The 23,319-nt window shown below is 45.0% G+C and overlaps 2 protein-coding genes across 3 annotated transcripts; both read left to right on the forward strand.

Moving 5' to 3' along the window:
* The first annotated feature begins 53 nt into the window (after positions 1-53).
* Positions 54-18,343, forward strand: LOC147215005 (transient receptor potential cation channel subfamily M member 4-like). The gene is made up of 28 exons (XM_086140899.1): positions 54-201; positions 1,324-1,385; positions 1,470-1,647; positions 2,405-2,585; positions 4,309-4,478; positions 4,781-4,958; positions 5,419-5,483; positions 5,560-5,793; positions 6,553-6,655; positions 6,752-6,873; positions 6,976-7,257; positions 7,353-7,454; positions 8,176-8,304; positions 9,568-9,697; positions 9,849-9,994; positions 11,247-11,359; positions 11,482-11,598; positions 11,679-11,728; positions 11,822-12,060; positions 12,201-12,316; positions 12,817-12,949; positions 13,022-13,196; positions 13,305-13,470; positions 13,544-13,725; positions 14,506-14,638; positions 14,737-14,809; positions 16,429-16,522; positions 17,862-18,343. Exons 1-28 carry the CDS (start codon positions 139-141, stop codon positions 17,888-17,890), a joined length of 3,765 nt encoding a protein of 1,254 aa, XP_085997025.1. The 5' UTR covers positions 54-138; the 3' UTR covers positions 17,891-18,343.
* An 849-nt stretch (positions 18,344-19,192) lies between these two features.
* LOC147215006 (uncharacterized) lies at positions 19,193-22,679 on the forward strand. Of its 2 annotated transcripts, XM_086141057.1 has the most exons (7): positions 19,195-20,133; positions 20,170-20,548; positions 20,855-20,946; positions 21,038-21,109; positions 21,183-21,237; positions 21,319-21,355; positions 21,432-22,679. In XM_086141057.1, the coding sequence occupies exons 1-7, from the start codon at positions 19,576-19,578 to the stop codon at positions 21,451-21,453; spliced, it is 1,215 nt and encodes a 404-aa protein (XP_085997183.1). In that variant the 5' UTR covers positions 19,195-19,575; the 3' UTR covers positions 21,454-22,679. The 2 variants fall into 2 exon arrangements, with proteins under 2 accessions (XP_085997182.1, XP_085997183.1); XM_086141056.1 differs by having other exon boundaries at positions 19,193-20,548.
* Positions 22,680-23,319: the final 640 nt, after the last annotated feature.

A 23,319-nucleotide genomic window follows, 5' to 3' on the forward strand; every position in this document is an offset into this window, starting at 1 on the left:
CAGACCACACCCTCACCTGTGAAGCCGCACCAGCCGCTTCCCCTGCCCTCCCCCGGGTGCAGATCGACTCCTACCGACGCTTAATTAGCTTTCTCGCCGGATGAGCGTCAGGAAGGAAAGAAGGTTTTCCACCGAAGCATGAGGGACACGGGGGAGACCGGGGACGACGGGGGCGAAAGCGGTAAATCCGAGAAGGACCAGGTGAGTAGCTCCGGTTCCGCACGTCCACCTGAGGTGCCTTCAAGCTCCGGGAAATGACACACAGCTTCGGCTACGGGACCTGTCTTGGCTCGCCGAGCTTCTGAGTCATTTTGACGGGCAGCGGACAAACCGGCCGTCCGTTCACGGCACGTATCTCACGGAGGAAACGTAAAACACGCCCGCTCGTCACAGAAGTCGGGTCTTCACGTTAAAACCGCAGAGAATACAGCGGGGGAAAGCCGGAGTGTGAGACCGGGGTCGGTGCGCTCCGCCCGGCTACGAGTTCCTGCCCGGGCTGCCCGGAGAACCGGTGTGCCGTTTACGTTCACTTGAACCGGCTCAAGTTAGCTTCGGAGGAGGAAGGGAGCGGTTCGGAGTTTTAAAGTGACCACAGCGACGGCTAAAAGCGTCGTCGAACCGGTTTTTTTTATTTTTATTTATGTGATAAACTGAACTTTTATTCAATTTAGTTAAAACCGGTCAAAGAGGAATTTCACCTTAGCTAGCTAACTTGGGTTTGTGCTTCATGCTACATCGTCAAATGAGCTAGTCCACTTTCTTCTGCCGCACCAGATTCTGAGCTTTTCCAAAATAAAAACTTTAAAAGTTGGCACGCCTCGCACAAATATTTCCTCTACCGAGCTCAGACAAAACGCATTCCGTTAAAGGTGTGTCACTCCTGCAGAAGACCTCGGCGTTTGGTTTCCCAGACGTGTTTGACATTGTCACACGATGCTACTGCACTATTTTTACAAAAGTAGTACAAGTACAAGTTTTGTTTACTCCCAAAGAATTTAATTTGTTGTTTTAAGTACAGAATGTACAGGCTGTTGTGCAGCGAGGACACCAAGAGTGTCGTAAACACCTCTTTCTCTCTCTCTCACACACACACACACACACACAGATTCCCTCATGATCACACACTCAGTGTTGAGCTGAAACCACAGCACAACGCTAGAAGTCACAGCAAGGTGTTCAGACCCACCAGTGCACGACCAGGTAGTATTTATGGTCTGAAGTCAACATTCCTCTGTTAGAAGTTTCTTACCACCCGTGGCCACGTGCTCCGTCCCTCGCGTGACCCCGCCGACCCCAACGCGCTGACGCCTTTTATGATTTCAGAGCTGGATCCCCAAAATCTTCAAGAAGAGGCTGTGCACCACCTTCGTGGAGGATTCTTTCAGGTAGCCTCCACGAAGCGACGCTCTTTGCATCCCTTCCCTCCTAAAATGTCTCTTAACGGCGTTTTTCTCCTCCGCCCCGTCCAGCAACGGCGGGCTCTGCCAGTGTGGAGGTACCAGAGATACCCATGGCTCCGTGGCGCTGGGCGATTATTTCAGCACAGCCATCGTCAACCACTGGGACAGCGCCCAGCACTCCTCTGAATATCCCACCGACGCCTTCGGGGAGCTGCAGTTTGCAGGAGCCAGCAAGAGGCACAGCCACGTGGGTCCCCGATTCTGATCACTTAAATCAGGATTGTAGATGAGCTTTAGGGGTTGCGTGGCTCGGGTGGTAAGAACTTTAATTCCCGAGCCAGTCCAACGGCTGTCGAGCAAGATGGGGTTTGTCCACAACGGTAACATGCAGCAATTCTTGTTAATCTTCTTGTCGTGGGCCTGAATTTCAACATGACCTGGATGACTGAGAAGCTCCACAGATATAAAAATGCAGCAAGTTGTGCTGTGTGTGTTTTATCTTCTGATAAAACGGCCCACTCCTAAGTGCTTTTTCATTTCAAATCTGACTTCTTTTTTATTTTCTTTCAAAAAGAACACAGAAAACATCTTGTCTCATTCTCAAAATGTACTTTATTGATCCCAGAATTGGGAAATTCTTTAGTATAGCAGCATAACAGACAATGAAAAATAGTAATAATATTAATAAAAATCTGAGGGTATAAGTATGATCTAAAAGCGTCTGTACATTTTAACCTCATACAGAAGAAAGAAACGTTAGTTGTGTGGTAAATGATTACAGTTTTTCACTAAATAGGGTTATGGCATGTAACAGGAAGGATTCATGCCCGTTTTCCTCACTTTCCTGCTATTTTTTAGATCTCTTGTTTGGTTTAAAGTTGATGAAATTGACCTGCTTTCCAAGAATCTGAACGTTTGCAACGTTCACATCCGGCTTGTGCAGAACACTGACACGATCAATTGGTGATTTGATTTTTTTTCTTTGTCTCTCCCCGGGACTCCAGTTCCTCCGGCTGTCATGGGACACGCCTCCGTCCATGGTCTACACGCTGATGACAACACACTGGGGTCTGCCGGCGCCCAACCTGGTCGTGTCCGTTGTGGGCGGAGAAGGCAGGACGAAGGTGAAGACCTGGGTACGGGAGGTCCTCAGGCAGGGGCTGGTGAAAGCCTCACAGAGCACAGGTAAACACACCACGCTAGCAAACGGTTTTATCTAATGAAATCACCTCTGATGCGCTGATTTCGTTAGTCTCGGCTGTTTGCACAACACCGATGCTTTTCCAGATTCTTCCCCGGCCTTGTCAAGCTGTTGTCTCTATTGATAAGGCTTTTTGACGAGCCTGGTGAAAAATGGAAAATGTAGTGCGTTTACTCTCCTATTTGTTCAAGTATAATAAATGAAGTGTCCATTTACTGTTTAATTTACGGGCGCTTTTGATATGAGAAATCTAAATCCTTTAAATAGAAATACAACGATGAGAAATCTGGAACAATATTCAAAAGATGTTCATAATCAGAAAAAAAAAAGAAAAAACACGCACATCTGCTGTGAGTGCTGGGTCAAAAATGTCGAATGAATAGAGTTTTGAAAAAAAATAAAAATTCTGTCTCTTCTGTTTGCTCTGTTTGTCTAGTTCTTCCTCTTATGTATATAGTCGATATAATATATTGTATGCTGAAACCCTTCGATCAAGAATGTTAAGTTACATATCTGTACATATTTGAAAAGTATCCTGTTCTCGAAACAAGTTGAAGATAATGTTAAAATGACATGCTATATCTAACAAGAGCTGCAAAAAAAGGAGGAAAGCAGTCACATGATCATTCCCTTTTAATAATGGCACCACAATAACATGTTTGTTAACACATATTTTTGGTAAGAGCGTACGTTTGCTCGAAATGTCACGCACGAATACATTTTTTGTACTCCGTGTAAAAGAAATTATCTTTATTTTTGGAGCACTCTTGGTGTGCGTATTTTTTTTTTTTTTTTCAAACTTCTATTCAGACGTTGATAATTTTCCATCAGCATATTTTTCTTTATGGTCCCTCAAATCTTACAGATTTAAATGTCATTTCTTTGTATTTTCTTTTTATTTTTTACAACATTCCCATCATGAACATCAAAAAGAACTGTCCAAGTGTGATTTTGTTCATAATGATAATAATTCCATTGGTTAATTTCCGACCCCCCATTGCTGGATATCATCTTTGCCCAGTATTCAACACATTGATTGTTGTTGTTAACATGGAAAATTACCCAGATTGTGCAATTCTTTCAACTCCATAACTGTCATAACCACTGAATTGTCTTTCATAGTATTACTCAAAAATGACTAATAATGGCACCAGGAAATGGACATTGTCAGCTTTTAGCAGGAAAAATCCAACGACTTCAAAATGCTGCAGCATATCACCGAAGGACTCCCCTCGGGGTCTTGTTCTAATTTGGTACCACAATAGCCGTTTCCTCGACTGCCGTGCCAGTTGCAGGTGGCACATTACGATAGTCATCTGAGGTCACGTCAAGGAGTTGTCCTCAAAGCAGACCTAATGAGACTTCGGATCTTGGCCGAGGCAGTAGATCGCGCCATTATTACTTCATCAGATGGTATTCGTATCTGTTTCTTTTGTAATTGACGCAAATTCTTCAGATTTCACTCTTCAGGTCTAGAGGCGCATGTGATCATTCTCGTGCGTGATTTAGATTTCACTTTGCACAAAGTAGGACACGACTGGCCCTTAGACTCGTCGTTCATGGAGGAAAACCACACAAAATGCCCAGGGGTCTGGAGGGGGTGGGAGAAGCTTCATGAAGAGCTCCACCGGATCCTCTTCTCCAGGCGAACGAACCCGGCACCTACCCCTGTCGCATTTGCTTTTTGTCCCCCCCTTCTCCACGCAGGAGCCTGGATACTGACGGCGGGCCTGCGCGAAGGCGTCGGGCGGTGTGTCGGGGAGGCGGTGAGGGATCACGCCACCGCGGCTTCCTCCGTCTCCCTCAACAAGGTGGTCGCCCTGGGCGTGGCTCCGTGGGGCCTGGTGTACAATCGACAGCAGCTGGTTAACCCACAGGTTGTATGGCCTTTTATTACATCAAGCGTGTGTTTTAATGTGCAAGTTACTGAAAAGAAAAGAGGATGACTTTACATTACATTTGGCAGACGCTTTTATCCAAAGCGACTTACAGTAGAGGACATAGGGACTGCAAATAATACTTGCAAATACAAGATACACAGGAACTTCCACTCATTTGCAGAAACACAAGTCTGTATCAATATTGTCTTCAAGATTATCTGCCATTTAAAATACAATCTTTATCGCTGTCAATGAAAGAACACTAACTGAAACCAATCCTGTGGTTCTTCATGTCGTAGGGCAGTTTTCCCGCAAAGTATTATGTCCAGAATACGTCGCGGGACTCCTGCTGCCTGGATAACAACTACCAGGCCTTCTTGTTGGTGGATGATGGAAGTGTGGGACGCAGAGGAGGAGAAACAGGCTTCAGGACCAAACTGGAAGACTACATATCCCACCAGCGCACAGGCATATGGGGTAAGGGAAGGAACTTCGCAGATATTGATGGTCTGCCATGATACTGCACTTAAAATAGAATTTGGCCTCCACCGTCTGTCTGTAAACCATCTGCAAACTTCAAATTATTCCTTTCTTTTGTCTCCGGTTTCCCTCTGCTGTTTACCCACCTGTTCTGTTTCGTATGAAAATGATTTTCTAAATGTTCCTTGACCTTGAGCTTCCATATCTAGCTTCTCGCGGGGGATTGTTTCTCCCCTGCCAGCTGAGATAAGCTGATCCTTCGGCACACAGTGGATAAATGCCATTGCAAGCTGGTACATGTGTGTCAGACGCCGCTCCGCAGCATGTAAAGTCAAGCAGAGAGCTGCCAAGAACTTCACCGCTGTACTCTGTCAAAAGCTGTGTATTTGCTCGAGCCTTTTTTGGTGCACAGCTTCCAAGATCTTCCTGTTTATGAAAACATTTTCTTTCTTTTTAGGCAGTGGCAGCATTGACATTCCTGTCCTTTGCATGCTTGTGTGCGGGGAGTCAAGCATGCTGGAGGTAAGGAGGTTCCTCTAAAATGGTAAATGTCAACCGGAGAACACAGAAGGGAGAAATCTATTTCTATTTTCCTCAGAGAGTGGATCTTTCTCTCAAAAACTCCATGCCCTGGTTGGTGTTGGCGGGCTCAGGAGGCACCGCCGACTTCCTGAGCGACATGCTGGAGAACCTGTCATCGGTTCCCGTCGTCCAGTCTTCCAACGAGAGTGACGCAGAATCGGGTACCAATGTGGATCTGAAGGAAAGAGTGGCGGAGCGCTTTAGGAAGCACTTCACTTCAGAAGAGGAGACGGACAAACTTGTTGAATGTGTGAGTGCCCTGCAGGGCCTGATTCAAGCACTCCCGTGTCACAACACAACCACGTGAAAGACGCACGTCTTTCCACTTCCTTTTTCTGTTGAAGCTCAGCAAAGTGTACGACTCTAAGCGAAACAAAATCACTGCATGCAGAAGCTATGACGTAATGAAAGGGAGCACACAGCCAGGATGTTTATCTTCCTGGTGTTACCAGAAGGAATGAACACATTTTTTAGTCGTCATCGGCTGAGGCTGAGACAGCAGCATGTTATATGTACATAAGGGTTCATTTAACTCACAATAAAGACTGCAGGTGTAATAACAAAAACAAACAAACATAAAAAAAAATCACAACTTCACGCTTGTATTTATGCTGCATATCTTTTCAAGATCTCCCATCTGATCATTTTAACTTTATTTTATTGCTAAAGATTGCTTCCAATCACAGCTGCATCCATTGACCGTAGTAGAAGTGGCCAAGCTGTGCCGCCCGTCAATGGAAGGGGGAAATAGAGACACATAAAGATTCATAAAAGTCCTTAAAAGAATCAAAGAATGGCAAGGAGTGTCTGCAACAGTGTAGTGTTAGAGCTTGGCGCTGATTTAAACTGAATTCTCACACATCTAATGACGCATCATGGGTCCGGCTACATCTTTTGGCTCAGTCGCTCATCACTCATTCGTTTTCTTTCGCACTCCATTTCAACCGCCATTGTGTTCTGAGTTTTTAATCGTCTATTTACGTTCTATCCTACTTCTCTGGCTCTCCAGGCTCTGAGCATCTACCATAACAAGGAGCTGATTACGATCTACCACGGAGAGCAGGAGGGGCCCAATGACTTTGACACCGTTCTGCTCAAAGCTTTAGTGGGAGGTACAAGCGCCGCTTTCGTGCTCTGCGGATTTACCGTCCGTCGGTGTGCAAAAGATTCTTCACCCTGTGCTTTCCGTCTGATTCTGTGCTTCTCAGCCAGCAAGCAGCGAGTGTCAATCGACGCCAGCCCGTACAACGAGGAACTAAAGCTAGCCGTCACCTGGAACAGGGTGGACATTGCCAAGAGTGAACTCTTTAACGGAGACATCAGTTGGAGGGTGAGAAAGAGAGACCTCACAATAACAATACAAGCTCTGTGTGGAAGTTTGTGACCGTTCGTGAATGTACAAAAACCGTGTCGCCCCAATCCGATGTAACAGTACGAAGACCTGGAGGATTCCATGACGGACGCCCTGATCAACGACAAGCCTCAGTTTGTTCGCCTCTTCACCGAGAACAACCTGAACATCCTGGACTACCTGACTTACGGCAGGCTGGAGAGCCTCTACCAGTCCGTAGCCAACGGGACTCTTCTGTATCAGCTGCTTCAGCGTCGCCTGATGGAGCGACTCGGGACCGTCGCCGCCCCGTCTCAGCCTCAGGACAAATTAAAAGCTGAGAACATCCAGAGCGGGCCGGCGATAGAGCTCAGCCTTTTTGAGGTACGGCGAGAGTCACTCTAGCTGCTTTCACACAATATTGTAGGAAAACTCAAACTACCTGGCTCATTGTTTTGTTTCGATCTTTGCCGTTTCAGGTGTCAGGGGTCCTGGAGCTGTTAATGGGTGATGTTTGCCAGCCGTTCTACTATGACGCATTGGGCTTAGAGCAGATCTCTTCCAAGAGGAGGGCGCTTAAGGTAAGCATCGCTTCTTCTCCATGTTAACCTTTATCTACCCCAGGGGTCGGCAACCCGTAACACCCAAAGAGCCATTTGGACCCGGTTTCCTCGGAAAAGAAAACACTGGGAGCCGCAATTACTTTTTGACGTTTAAAATTAAAAAAAAAAGGTACCACTGTATAGATTGCTTTTTATTACCTTTACACTTTGTACAAACAAGTGTGTAGTGTTTTGCTTCTGAAATTCACAAAGTATTACGGAAAAAAATTAAACTTTATTTATGTAATGAGCTCATTTTGAGCTTTGGGCTTTCAGAGCGTGTAGCGGAGCCTTGATCTGAATTTCAAAAATAAATCGGGAAAAAAATCACTGTGTCAGTAAACAATAAAAAAATAAATTTATTTTACCTGGTTTATGGGACTTCTGCTCCTGAACTTCTGCGCATAGCATTTACAAATCGGGCTGGCGGGTATACCGGCTTCCGCGAGTGTGACGTTATTTTGAGCGGTGAAAAATAATAAATATAATTTGATTTGATATTTCAAGATCACAATAATCTTCCCACTTAGAACTAAAAGTTAAAAAAAGGAATAAACACAAATGAAATACACTTCAATTAAATATTTACAATTTATTTTCCCAAGCCGCTCGGAGCCGCAGTGTAAAGATGGGTTGCCGACCCCTGATCTACCTTTATCCTTCCGATGTAATGTACGGCACAAATATGTTTTGGCTCCAGCGGGCCAGTAAGCTGCTGCGTGGAGATTGCTTGTATCGGCAGAAGCGCTGCCTCTTCCCCTGGGCCTCGCTCTTTGTCTGGGCCGTCCTGCAGAACCGCAGCGAGATGGCCACTTTCTTCTGGGAGATGGTAAGAGTTCTGAGAATTAGTTTGAAAACATGACATGCATGTCGCAGGGAAAGCTGTTGTGAAGAACTACTTTTAATTTGGAAAACAGCAAAGATGGCCGTTCCGGAATCAGAGAGTGAATACTCATAAAGGACGATCATCCTTTTTGTCTTCTGAAACAACACGGTTACAAGATCTTCCCTGGGCAGAGCTAAAGGATCTGATTGGGCTGTAAATGATCTACAGGGTTACTTGATAAATTCAAGTAGCACATCGTTCTTGGCCTTTGGCCTGATTACCATTATTTCCACCTGAATATAAGCCGCAACAGATAAAAATATTTTATATATGGTATGTATGTATGGGTAGAAGCTAAAGAAAAGTCTTCAAATAGGGACTGGACTTTTGAATACGGTAATTTCTGGACTATTGAGCGCACCTGAATATAAGCCGCACCAGCTAAAAATAACTAAATAAATCTATGTGTATATATATATATATATGTCACACTTGTCTATAAGCTGCAGGTGTCCACAATGTAACAGGAGATATTTACACAGAGATGTTTTTTTTTTTTAACTTTTAATTACATTCATACTGTTAACATCCACAAATTCGTACTAGAAATGCCTTTTTTTCTGAACAGTGCCTTTAACACGGCTGATGAACAAGATGAATAATAAATAACACAAGGAAAAGCCCGACAATCCATCCATCCATTTTTTATCCCCGTTTTTACAGCTGATCGCTATCTTAAAAAGCGCATTAAAATGTTTAAGTCATCTTCGTTGTCAGAATTGAACAGCATCACAATTTCACAGTCATTTTCGGTCAAATTAGCCGCATTGCTGTTTTACGCCGCTGTGTTCAAAGCGTGTTAATAAAAGTAGCGACTTCTGTGCAAAATTCAGAACTGTGCAATATTTCATTTCATAACAGCTACACTACAATTTTTCCTTTTATCATACTATTGTGCACTCCTTACCTCACTTGTTACGAAGACACTTTTAGTTTTATCACTTGTTTACTAAGACACTTTATAGTTTCACTGAGACACTTTATAGTTTATTTTTATTTCTAATTCTGCCCTTTTCTTTTTATTATTTATTACTGTTATATTTTCTGTAACTCTGGCACAACAATTTCCTTCAGGATTAATAAAGTTGTTCTTATCTTATCTTAGTCCGGAAATTAGAGTAAAAGCACCTGGGGAAAAGTCACCAAATAAGAAAACAGTTCTTATCGGGTCGGGTGAGTGAACGGAGGTTGTCCATGACCCCGCAGGCTGGTGAGTCGGTGCTGAGCGCTCTGAGCGGCTGTAAGATACTGAGGGAACTGTCCAAACTGGAAGGAGAGACCGAAACCAAGCTGTCCATGAAAGAGCTGGCACAGAGGTTCGAGAACCTGGCACACGGTGAGAATGAATCCGTGGAGCTGTTGTTTTTTTTGGAATACTTTTCTCACCCGGAGCTATTGTGTTGTGATTTTGAGCTGGCGTGCTTTCAGTTTCAGTTCCATCAAGGGCAACGATTTGTTTTTTTTTTTTTTTCCTCCCCTTCTCCTAGATATCTTCAGCTCTTGCTATCGGAGCAACGAGAGTCGCTCTTTCACCCTCCTGATCAGGAAGTCTCCGGTCTGGGGCGGCACCACCTGTCTCCAGATGGGGATGAGCGCCGATGCACGCCTCTTCTTCAGCCATGACGGCGTGCAGGTACATCCCATGCGTTCATACCCGCCACGCAATACTTTCATTGTACCGTTTTCCATTATTGTCAATGCTTTGATGAATTGGTCACCCGCTCCAGGCTAATGCTATGCATTTTCATATAACATAAGATAAGATAAGATAAGATAAGATAAGAACAACTTTATTAATCCTGAAGGAAATTGTTGTGCCAGAGTTACAGAAAATATAACAGTAATAAATGATAAAAAGAAAAAGGCAGAATTAGAAATGAAAATAAACTATAAAACTATAAAGTGTCTCGGTGAAACTATAAAGTGTCTTAGTAAACAAGTGATAAAACTATAAGTGTCTTAGTAACAAGTGAGGTAAGGAGTGCACAATAGTATGATAAAAGGAAAAATTGTAGTGTAGCTGTTATGAAATGAAATATTGCACAGTTCTGATATTTCATTTCATAACAGCTACACTACAATTTTTCCTTTTATCATACTATTGTGACTATAGAAGTGATTTATAACAACATGCAGAACCACTAAAGAGCAAACCTTGTGGGTTTAATCAATAGACGGTTGATTGTCTCCTCATTACCATCATTTCTGGACTACGAGCCGCTACTTTTTTCCACACGCTTTGAACACGGCGGCTTAAACAACAATTTATGGATTTTTTGGGGGGCTGACGAGCTTCACGCCACCAAATCATTTCACCTCGTCACATCGGACCGATGAAATTACCCTGAAACTCTGCTGAGTTTCAATTCTGACACCGAAGACGAAAACTTTAATGGTTTTAGTGCGCAGGAGGAAGATCAAGATAGCAATCTTCTGGAGTAGGACAAAGCGGAGATAGAAAATGGATGGTTAGACTTTTCCTTGTTATTTATTATTCATCTTTTTGTGTATTTTCGTGTATTTGCAAGTGTATTTGCAGTCCCTATGTCCTCTATTGTAAGTCGCTTTGGATAAAAGCGTCTGCCAAATGCAATGTAATGTAATGTAATCTTTTTCATCAGCCGTGTGACAGGCACTGTTCAGGAAAAAAGCGTGTTCATATACGTATTTACCGATGTTACTTGTATGGTCAATAATTAAATTAGTAATTAATTAAAAGTTAAAAAAAAACCTTGCTGTGTAAATATCCCATGTTACAGCATGGACACCTGCGACGTGGACATTTATTTGTTTTTCATTATGGTATACAAAAAATTCAAGAATCCATTCCTCATTTTGAAAGGCTTATATATTCATATATATATATTTTTTTTTTTCTGTCTTAGTCTCTTTTGTCGCAAATCTGGTGGGGTGATATGAAAAGGAACACTGAAGTGTGGAAACTCCTGCTCACCTTTTTCTGCCCCATCCTCTGCTACACCAACATAATCTCCTTCAGGTGACGTTCTTGTATTTTGTTTTTTTGCAGCTGACTTATCTCGGTAACATTTAAACAATACAGATTTCAGCGGGTGCCGTATATTCTTTCTGAAAAATCCACTTATTTTCTGAACTTCACAGGAAGATAGACGACCCGCAGCTGGAGGAGGAGGCGAAGCCGAATGAGGACGGTGTGGGCCGGGATAACGACAGTCTCTACGGCACCACCATCTTTTCTTTCTCAGACATCAAGCATATGTAAGGATGCAACGTCTAGTTTGTTGTTGTTTTTTAAGTCGTCTTCTAGAACTGTCGTTAAGCTTCATTCATTTTGTCAGTGAACCAGACACGCAAGGACCAAACACTCCCAGGACAGCCACCATCAGAGGTGAACCATTAGCAAAATAGCGCCGCACAGATGCACAAATCGCTGTTTTGTTTGCCGTCGCCCGCTAAAATGCGGACTTGTGTTTCCTCCCAGGCATACCCTACGCGGCGAGACCACCAAAGCGTCCATTCATCGTGTCGAGATGGCGTCAGTTCTGGTTCGCACCTGTCACGTCGTTCCTGGGCAACGTCCTGATGTACTTCCTGTTTCTCCTGCTGTTCGCTTACGTCCTGCTGGTGGATTTCAAGCCTCCGCCACCCGCCGGTCCGGCCATCACGGAATATGTGCTGTACTTCTGGGTGTTCACGATAGTTTGTGAGGAGATCCGAGAGGTAGGCGAAGCCAGATGATCGTTTTCCGTCCAGCTTTTAAACAGCAGAGTTTTAATTGACCTCCAAATGAATGAATGAAACAACACAGGGTCCAAAGGCTTTGCATTGTCCGGATAGTAAATTTGACTTTCTTTTCCAAGACGTTCTTTTTAGGGACCAAGACTTTGCGTCAGAGAGTCAGAGTCTATATTCAGGACGTGTGGAACAAGTGTGACCTCGCTGCCATCATACTTTTCATCATAGGAATGATCTGCAGGTACACCACCAAGGCTTTCTTAGATATTTAACTGTAATTGTTGTATTTTAGATTCACAATACAATTAGTTTTTAGTTTGAGAAAATATCATGCTCAGTTTAACAAGAAATGACCTGAAAGGGATGCTTCAAGATGAATAATAAATGCCAAAATTCAACATATAACCACTAATAAATCGGATGATACATTAAGAATGTTTTTAAATAATTAGAAATGTCCTACAATCGCCATAATTATGAGAAAGGATAAATTTGTAGTTCAACCCGTTGCATTCAAAATCTGTTTTGGGCGTCACATTAAATTTAAAGTGGTATTGGCTTTTGACTCCAGTGTTGGTGTTATTGTAGTTTTAATATGATATCATATGACACTTATAATTAACTGAGGTGTGCATTTATTGCGGTATATATTATTATTATTATTATATATTCAGCAATTGAAGCTATTTTCAAAATGGACCACTAGAGGGTGCTGCCACATCACACTTTGCTTCTCCTCAGGATGTTCAGGTGGACCTACGGGTTTGGCCGAGAGGTTCTTTGCGTGGACTACATGGTCTTCACCCTCCGCCTCATTCACATCTTCGCCATCCACAAGCAGCTGGGGCCAAAAATCATCATCGTCGGGAAGATGGTGAGAAAATATCGACGACTCGGTAACCTGGGCGAGTCGATCGGGGCAATAAAACCGAGCTCCGTGTTCCAGATGAAGGACGTCTTCTTCTTCCTCTTCTTCTTGGGCGTGTGGCTCATGGCGTATGGAGTCGCTAATCAGGCTCTGATTTATTCCTACGACCCTCAACTGAACCGCATCTTCCGACGGGTTTTCTACAGGCCGTATTTGCACATCTTTGGACAGATCCCCGTCGAAGAGATGGACGGTAAAAGTGTTTGCGTTCAAACAAAACTGCATTTTCCGCATCTGCTACGAGTTAAGTAACTGCATCAGGACGTGACGTTAAATGTTTCTTCCATGCGACGCCTCTCAGTGGGCAAGGAGTGGGACATGGAGTGCACAACCAATGTGACGCTGATTGACGCTGGCAGAGAGCCGTGCAGAACTCTGTACAGTAACTGGCTGGTGGTGATTCTGCTTGTTATTTACCTGCTGGTGACCAACATCCTGCTCATCAATCTACTCATTGCCATGTTCAGGTAACACCGCACTGATTACAACCCGCGCCTGCTGAGGCATCATGATGCATTGGTGATGTGTTTCTGTCCCCAGCTACACTTTCTCCAAGGTTCAGGCCAACAGTGATATTTACTGGAAGTTCCAGCGGTACAACCTCATAGTGCAGTATCATTCCCGCCCCTCCTTGGCTCCGCCATTCATCATCCTCTCGCACATCAACCTCTTCATCAAGAGAAACATCCGTAAAGTGCCTTCTGTCAAGATCTACCACTTTGGTGAGTTTTTAAAAAAGCATTTATTTAAATTGCAAAAGGGAACATTTCCAACCAAACTTGAATATCACAGTTTAACCCGGTGCTTTTCAATTATTTTCCGATACGTTCCACTCTCCGCCACAACTATAAATTGTACCATTTGTCCAAAAAATTGTTTTATGTGCACCTTTGCATCACATCGTATCCTTATTAACATTAAAGAAAAGAAAAAAAGAAAGAAATAAAGGTCAACTTGCAACAAAGAATAACTTCAACATTGTTTTTTAGTCTGGTACAGAAAATGTTTAAATTGAATTGCATTTTGCCTGAAAAAAAAAACAAAAATTAAACTATAAACATTTTTTGACCGACTGAACCATTTGATACTGACAAATAAAATGAGATAAAATCAAATTGATAAGCAACATTAACTCAGGAGCAAAATATAGAAAACACTTAAACTGACAAAACAAAAATGAATACAATCATCTGTGCTGATTTTTTTTAATCAAAATGAGGATGTCAGGATTAATGGCTAATTAATAGGCTTTGTCATATTTCCTGGTGTCTTATTATCTCCCACCACCTTTCTTATCATTCCTGTTAAATATTTTTTCCATGATGTATCTTGAGGGTTTGTTTAATGCACTTCATACCTCCTGTTCGGTGCTGTGCGTGCATGCTTGCTGCAAAAAAAAAAGAAAAATGTACATCGCAGTGCGAATATTCCACTTTTTGAGAAGCTACGGTTTAATCCGTAGTGATGAAAATAAGAAGAGCGGCCTTTGGTTTTGTGGTCAGTGTTGCAGCTGACGGGGAAGGCAGCGAACAGGCTCATGACGTGGGAAACCATCCAGAAGGAGGAATTCCTGACCGCTCAGAACAAGATCCAGAAAAGCAGCGACTCGGAGAGGCTGAAACGCATGTCTTCCAAGTGAGGGGAACACACACACACACACACACACACACACTCCGCCCGCTCCCAACAGACGTCACATTACATCCAACGACTTTATTTCTTCTATATTTCAGAATGGATGGTGTCATTAAACATTTGACTGAAAACAGAGATTTTGACCACAGACTGAGGGCTTTGGAGACGGAGGTAAAGTCAAATAACCCTTGTCTGTTGTAGCTTTGTAAAATGGCACAAAGCGGAAAATAATATATATAAACTCAAGCCATCTGCCGTACGTGAAGCGTATCTAAATGTCACTTATTCACTTATAGACCTCCACAGTGTGTCATTACCTCCAGATCTGATACCAACATCTGGGTTTACAAATGGACACACACACGCATATTTGGTTAAAGAGAGAGTTTGACAGCGTTTGCTGTTTTCCACTCTTTCCTCGGGGTGGAAAACGCCGATCTAAAGAAAGCACCTGGTCACCTCGGGTTGGCGTTTAATGTGGAAACCGCCGGAAAGCAGCTGCTGTGTGACAAACCGCTTCGCTGAGACAAAACTTCCTGTTTCCTTGTTCACAAGGCTTCCAGAGACAAAGGGTTTCTCTTTGTGCAAAAACAAATCCGAGAAGATTCCTTGAACTCTTTTCGATTCACTCTGGCTCGATCCTGATGAAGCTAGCCGCGGCCCGCTAAGCTCTTCGGAGGGGAAAACAATTGCAGATCGACAGTGATGTAATCGGGCCGCGCCGGTTGGATGTGGATTAGCTCATCGGAGATGTTCTCCGCCGCTGTTCTCTTAACAATGATGAAAACAACTGGAAATCAGAAAAATGCAACGCTGCAATTTAGTCGGCTGGTGTCTTAGACCGGCTCGGAGCCTTAAACTCAGCTCCGCAACTGTCTCGTAATAGATCATATGCTATTTCCATAGTTTTCACACTTAAAATCCTTATAATCGCCTTATAATCTGATGCCTTATGCATGAATTCTTATTGCGCTTGTTGACCTCCAACCAGTTTTATGTGGCACACTGCGTTCAAACCTGTGCCTAAATGTTTTAGCGCGACTTTGTTAAGCGACCAAGCCGCTTCGCCTCAATGAATGTCGGAATATGGGTTGCAATGTCAGACAACGTTGGAGGAATTATGTAGCGCTGTTCTAACGTTGTTCCAACTTCACACTAACTTCAACCATAAACTAATCCGAAAACAGTACGTAGTCCGCTTACCTCCGCCGCTTTTTGAAATAGCAGTACGTACTGAGCTTCAACAGACTATTACTGAGGACCCCTAACATATTAAGAGACATGCTCAGGAAGCTCAGTCACGCAGTGGATGATGGGAATAAAACAGCCGCCAAAGAATTCAACCTGAATGAAAGAATGAATGGTACGCAAGTGGTTGAAGCAAGCAGGTGAACTGCGTGAAGAAGACCAAACAGAGTTTCTGAGAGCATAAACCTAGATGAATAAAGTTCCACTAAACTGTTTTGATTTGCTTTATTTACTATATTATAACTGAAAATAGACCTGTTCATTGACACCGCGCCTTGCGACGATACTGCGCCTTATAATGCAGTGCGCCTTATAGTCCGCAAGACACGGTAATAGCCTGGTCAACACCTTTAGATGCACGCAGGCATCACAAGCAGGCCTTTTCCCTCCAAAATATTTGGACAAAATGAATAACATGAGTTATTGTCTCTTCAGACAAGTTGATATCTTCATATATCATATCTTCACCGTGTTGGATAAAAGTTTAAAGATGTTCTGATCCTGTACCGTGCTGTACTCCTCCTCCTCCTCCTCCCCTGCAGATGGAGTACTGCTCCAACGCTCTCAGCTGGATCGTGGACACCTTGGCGCAAGGCAGTACCTTCAAACCTCCTCGTCCGCCACCTGCATTGAGAGGTACCCGCTCAGTTCATCCAAATGCATCTGTCTGTCGCTATAGAGCAGGGGTGTCAAATGTAAAAACTGCGTCTGAATTTTAAAAATACATCAAACTCATGAAATAAAAATGCAGTTCCTATATTGTCTTCTCGGGCTGCACTGTTTTAGTCAGTGTTAACAACACGGCGCAACGCGATGTGACTCACAAAACTTACAGCAGATTTCCGGGTCTGGAAATAGCGTTTTTTATTTCTTGCTAGAAATGTACCTGCTTTTCCGTCGGCCCGTTGTCAAAAAGAGAAAAGTGGACATGGAGTGTAGGGTTTTCCAAGAGAAATGGACCACTTTTTATTTGTGGAAACAAACAGAAACCTGTACGCTATGCTTGGGGTGGATGCAGCAAGTTGGGGTGTCACTAAGAGGCTCGCCGTGGCGAAAAATACTGAGAAGACACAAGTGGGACATCGCACTTACTTTTCTTCATCTCAGATCATCATCAAACCTTTATTCATACTTGTAAGACCACTGAGGTCTCCCTCATTTTCAGGGTCGACAAGTTTACAAGCAAAGCAGAGCACAGCACAACAATAAAATGAGATCAAATTAAAAAACAGTAGATAAACTAAAAACAGGTGAAAATGTGATTAAATTAAAGACAGTACAGAAGCAGTAGATAAAACTCGAAACAAGTAAAAATGAGATTGAATTAAAAAATACAAGGGGGTGGATAAAACTAAAAAACAAGTGCAATTGGCAGTACAAATTAAAAAAACAGTAGATAAACTAAAAACAGGTGCAAATGTGATTAAATTAAAGACAGTACAGAAGCAGTAGATAAAACTCGAAACAAGTAAAAATGAGATCAAATTAAAAAGTACAAGGGCAGTGGATAAAACTAAAAACAAGTGCAATTGGCAGTACATACATTTTTAACCAAATGTTTAAAAACAGTGGCAGAGGGGAGGGCAGCAGATTGTTGTATGCAGATGTATTTTTTAAGGCATTTCATGATTTTCCTGTTCTCCTTTACACTAAAACAAAGCAAAAATGTGGACTTAGTGTTACTTCTAGGTAATTACGCTCTGATTTTGCTGGTCCGGCCCTCTTGACCTCCAATGAGGTCGTATGTGACCAGAATGAGTGCCGTAGAGACAAGAAGGTCAGGCTCGCACTGAAGCCTGCATGAATACTAATAGAAAGTACATAAAATATCAGCAAAATGAAATGACCGTAAGATACGGAGGCTGAAATTCCTATTTATCTCTGTAGTTCCAGTCGGCGTGCTGTGGAAGCTCCGCCCCCTGCTGGCTTGGTGTCGACCCTGCAGCTCCTCTGACTCTTCTCTCCTTTTCCACAGATGCCTTCCCCTCTTACAATCCCGCCTGATCAGGCCGCTGCGATTCCTCCACCTGCTCGGGCTCAATTCCGGACGCCATAAGTCCTCGCCATAAAGCGGCGCTGCTGCCGTCAGCGTTTACCCGGCGGGACCGTGTTACATAATGGCCTCGGCTCAGGGGCTGGGCGTCTTCCTGTGCAATGCATGCAAACTTCTACGGGTGAGAGCTCATTCCCCGCGTTCATATTGTGGTGCAATAATTTTATTTATTTTACATGCTCATACTTCAGATATGTTTCGTGCAAAAAATGACAGCTGGAATTTTTACTTTTTTTTTTTTTTTTCTTTTCTGGAATTTAAGTGTCATATAGATGCGTAGTTTTATTCACAGACATGAAATGTTCTTATCGATGTGTGATGAAACTCATGTTTCAACTGCTTATCATTGGAATTTTTTTATTGTTACTCTTGCAGATATTTGGTACTTCAGATAAAATGTTTAATCAGATCCACAGGTGTCTGTCCATATTTTTATTTTATTTTTTTTGTATAACTTTCATCTTCCTTGCTCTTCTTCTTCGAAGGAGGTCTCGTCGTGTCCTGGATGCACCAGAATGCATCTGTCAGAAACCCTTTGCAGGCTTTACTTCTCTCTGCTTTTCAGCTGTTCGCTTAGAAGACCTGATTGTTTCGGAGGTTTTCTTGACCCCTCCGCGCCCTTTGACCTTTTAAAAGCTAAACCTCACCCCGGTTTTAGGGGACACGCGGTTTTAGGGGCGTGTGATCGGGGCCCGGCGGTGCCGAGTTTCAGTCCGCCGCGGCAGAAGGTCATATAGCAGCGTTTTGAAGGAGCCTTTACTGTAAATAGCTGTGCGGGCCATTTGTCACTGGCGGCGGCGGCGGCGGCGGCGGCGGCCCGCTGAGAGGAGCTGTGTCATCGCTTTCTGCCGGCGTGCTTTCTGATGGTCTCTTATGGGAACATGTGAGAACATGAACGTGTCTCCGTGCCAGGTGTCTTCATGTCAGCACTCCCGGTTCGATTCCCAGTATATTTAAACGCCCGTCATGCGCAGAAGTTCCACGTGCACGGCAACTGCAAAGAAGACTCGAAGGCGCTCACGTGTGCACGGGACGCCGCACGTTTTCTATATTGCTTCCGAACGTCACCCGACGTTCCTCAAGCGCCACTCATCTGGGTTTTATATAATTTTATATAATATCATTTTGAATTGTCACTGTGAAGGCAAAGTGAAGTTTTGCAATTGGAGCTCCGTGTTTGGAGAACGTACAGGTTTTTAAAAAAACAAAAACGTTATTTACATAGCGCGTGAGCGAAAAAATACCAGTTGAACTCGAAGCGAGTATTTATTATTTGCTTTGGTTGTTGCTCCGCCCTCTTTTTGTCAGATCTGTCCCGGGGGGGGGCACACACACACACACACACACACACACACACACACACACACACACACACATCTCACCGGCTGGAGGGCACCGGCGGCATTCTTTCCCAACATGTGTCCCTGTCACTCAAGCAGACGCACAACCACACGGGACGCACCAGTTGTGTTTCCACTGTGTCCTCTGAGGTCCCAGCAACCGGTCGCTCCCCTGGACCAGAAGGTGTCTTCTGGATCGCGTTCTTCTTCTCCCAGGAGGTCCGAGAACCACGCGGCTTTTATTCGGCTTCAACGAAGAGGACAAGCTCTCTGAGGATTTTTAGTTTCCGCCCAAGATGGTTCCCGGGAAACGCTGGAAGGCAGGGCTCCTGCTGGTGCTGCTCTGCGCTTCGCCCGCCTTCCTCCCCGCAGCCGTGGAGGCCCAGGACCTCGCAGATGTTCTGACCAAGACGAGCCAGGAGGTCCCGGCTGCAGCGGAGGAGGCTCTCGACTCGGAGGAGGCGGCTGTCGACGGCGGAGGAGCTGCAGGGGATGATGGGATGGAAGCAGATGAGGATGAAGAGGAGGCTGCGGAGGAAGAGCTAGAAAAAGAGATGGAAGAAGAGGAAGAAGGAATTGAAGAGGAGGATGGAGAAGCAACGGAGGATGAAGAAACTGAAGAGGAGGAAGTTGCATCTGAGGAGGACGCAGCTGAGGAAGAGGAGGAAACTGAAGAGGAGGAGGAGGAGGCAGAAGCCGAGGAAGAGGAGGAAGCTGAAGAGGAGGAGGAGGAGGAGGAGGCAGCAGCTGAGGAAGAAGCAGAAACTGAGGAGGAGGAGGAGGAGGAGGAAGCTGAGGAAGAGGAGGAGATTGAGAAGAAGGAGGAGGAGGAGGAGGAAACTGAAGAGGAGGATGTGGCTGAAGAAGAGGAGGAAGCTGAGGAGGAAGAGGAGGAAACTGAGGAGGAAGATGTGGCTGAGGAAGAGGAGGAAGCAGCTGAAGAAGAAGCAGAAACTGAGGAGGAGGAGGAGGAGAATGCGGCTGAAGAAGAGGAGGCTGCAGAGGAGGAAGAGGAGGAAACTGAGGAGGAGGAAGAGGAAGCAGCTGAGGAAGAGGAGGAGATTGAGGAGGAGGAAACTGAAGAGGAGGATGTGGCTGAGGAAGAGGAGACTGCAGAGGAGGAGGTCGAGGAGGAGGAAGCGGTAGAAGTTGAGGAGACGGCAGGGGAACCCGACCAGGACGAAGCTTCTGACGAAGAAGATGAAGAGCTAGAAGGCGTTGCTGCTGAGAGCGAGGAAGAGGAACCTGCTGAGGAGGAGGACGCTGAAGGTAAGACAACATCTAAACTGTAATAAAGCTGCAACAAACGAGTGAAGGGTGGAGGAAGTGGTTCCTTGTGGTCGGGGTGGTTTCACCTCCAGCTCACACACACACACACACACACACACACACACACACACACACACACACGGCGCCTGCATGTCATTCCGAAAATAGCCCGGCTTATCTGCTGGCAGAGGAGGACCGCCTGACCAAGACCACCTTCCAGACCTTGTCATAAGATCTGGTCTTCCAGGACATATTGATCCATCGGCGTATTGATTAACTCCTCCGAACCCACCGTTTCTCCCGCAGAGGAGCCCGAGGAGGACGGCGGCGAGGAAGACGGCGCCGCTCCTCAGCTTTTCACCTCCAGCTACCCGTGCGGCGTTTGCTCCGTCTGCGAGGTACCGCCGCGCGACCGGAACAACCAATATTTACAAGCCGCATGTCGGGATTCAAACTGAGGAGTTCCTGTTTGCCCCCCCCCCACGTCAGCACTGCTCCGACGGCTGCCGGAGGTGTCCCGCCGAGGACGCCGCCGACCCCGACCTCCGCGACCTCTGCCAGGTAAGCGCCTTCCTCCTCGGTGCCGTCGAATCCGACCGACGCGATTCTGACGGAGGACCTCCACCCCCTCCAGGCCTGCTCGTCCTGCTACCTCTGCCCGCTGCTGTGTGACACCGTCTGCACCCCAGGTAAGCCTCCCGCCGCCGCCGCCGCCGCCGCCGTCGCCGCTCTCCCGTCACGTCCTCTCACCCGACGCCTCCCTCCCGCAGGTGGTCTTGTGGACGAGCTTTTCGGACCCATCATACAGTAAGGAAGCGCCTCGCTTTGTCACGCTTGAGGAACATCATGTATCCACAGCGGCTCCGTCTCTGACCCTCCGCAGGGCCGTGGCCTCCTTCCTCTGAGAGCTCGGAAGGAGACGGGGGGGGGGAGGAGGAGGGACGCCGGCGGTTTGATGTCGTTTGGCGCCACCCGGTGGCGGCGCCGGGCTCCTCCTGGTGCGTTCAGGTGCTCGGACCGGGAGTCGACGCCGGCCGACGTCGGCCGAACCAACGGCGGTTTTATCGGAAGAGTTTTTCACGAAACACGGCGAGTCTTGGTCGTCTTTGCGAAGCCGTACAAGTGGAGACAAAGGCGACTTTTCATTAGTTCTGGTCCGAATGTTCTGGTCTTGGCAACCGGGCTTGAGTTTGCTCACTTGAAGACGAAGTCCAGTTGCCACGACAAGAATTCACCACGACCTGGACGACTGAGAACCTCGACAGACAACCCTTTTTGTGAGGTTGACGACAAATGTCCTTTTTGTTTTGTGTTTTTGTTGATGGACCTGGCACGCTGCGTGCACGTGGAGTCCCTGCCAGCAGAAGGGCCAAATGATAGCTAATAACATATTTATTGCAATTGATGTTGACAATGCAATGCAATTCTTACTCCGTAGGGGAGACACAATCCAAATTAAACCCAGTAGAGACAGGAAGTAAATCATTGCCCAGAAATAATTCAAGAAATATTGAATATTCATGAACGGGGCGACGGAGCAGGTGATGATGCTCTGCAGAAGCTAACGTGGCTGCATTCTTGGTGACGATTAACGCTTCATTTTACCATTGACGTCACAGGAGCATCACAGAAATGTACCCTCTCTGAATGACCTTGACCTGGTTCTGGTGATTTTCCCAAGTACAATCAAACGGCGCCGCCTGCCACGTAGGTTTGCAACCGGGCCGGACTTTTTTCCAGGAAACTTCATGCTTCGTCCTCGGTCACCGAGTTTCTGATCCACCCACGAGTCCTCAATGTATCAAAGACAGCCTGTTTTTCTGGAACTGATGGTAAACAAAATGTTTTTCTTTTTTTTCCCGTATCATTATGATGAAGCAACTATGTTACCAAAACCATAAACAGAACAGGCCGGTTTTCGTTGCTGCTGCGGCGACGGGGAAGATCGAGCGCCAGCCAACTAAAATCCAGGGTGGTAGAAGAGCTCAGGTGTTTGGAGAGCAAAGATGGAAAGAAATGTGTTCTGATTGGAGACGATGCGGTTTCACAGATCTGGCGTCCGCCGGCTGGAGATATGAATAGAAATACAGATACCGGAAGAGAAAAATAAAATATCATTTTTACGCTGCCAGTTCGAATTGCTGTTTCACTGTTATTGCCGTTGGCGAGAAAAGAGACGCAAAGAATAAATAAGTGCACATACAGTCACGTATCACCCGTTCAAAAGTATGTAAATAACGCAAATAGAAAAGAAAAAAGCATTTTATATTAAAATTTGGAAAAAAATGAACCATTGCATATCCAACATTAGAAAATAATGAAGATAAATAAGTGCACGTTGAAAAAATATGGAAAATACATGCATGACACTTTTAAAAATTGAAAAAATAAATAAAAAAAATCTGCACACACTCTAGAAAATATGGAAAAAATCACAAAATGGAAAAAGTAAGAATATATAATATAATAATAATAATAATAGTAAAAGTACTATGCAGCTGCATTCATTATAGGGCAGATTTAAAAAATACAAAACAACCCCTCTTCAGCTGTGTTTCAGCAGAACCCCTGCTGAGATGGTCTCCTGCTCCTCTTCAGAAGAACCGCGTGCAGAAGCTCTTCTCCCGCCCGTCGGTCCATATTTGACCAGTCGATGATGATATTTCCACGTCTGGAACAGAGAATCATTTGTTCACTTTGACAAATCACCAGGCGGACCGTCTCCGCGTCGCCATGGAGGACGGTCTTCTCTTAGAATAAGAGAGTGAAGA

The sequence above is a fragment of the Fistularia commersonii genome, chromosome 33 (assembly GCF_037954325.1).
Source record: "Fistularia commersonii isolate RoL2024-O1a breed Wild chromosome 33, RoL_Fcom_v1.0, whole genome shotgun sequence".
NCBI lineage: Eukaryota > Metazoa > Chordata > Actinopteri > Syngnathiformes > Fistulariidae > Fistularia > Fistularia commersonii.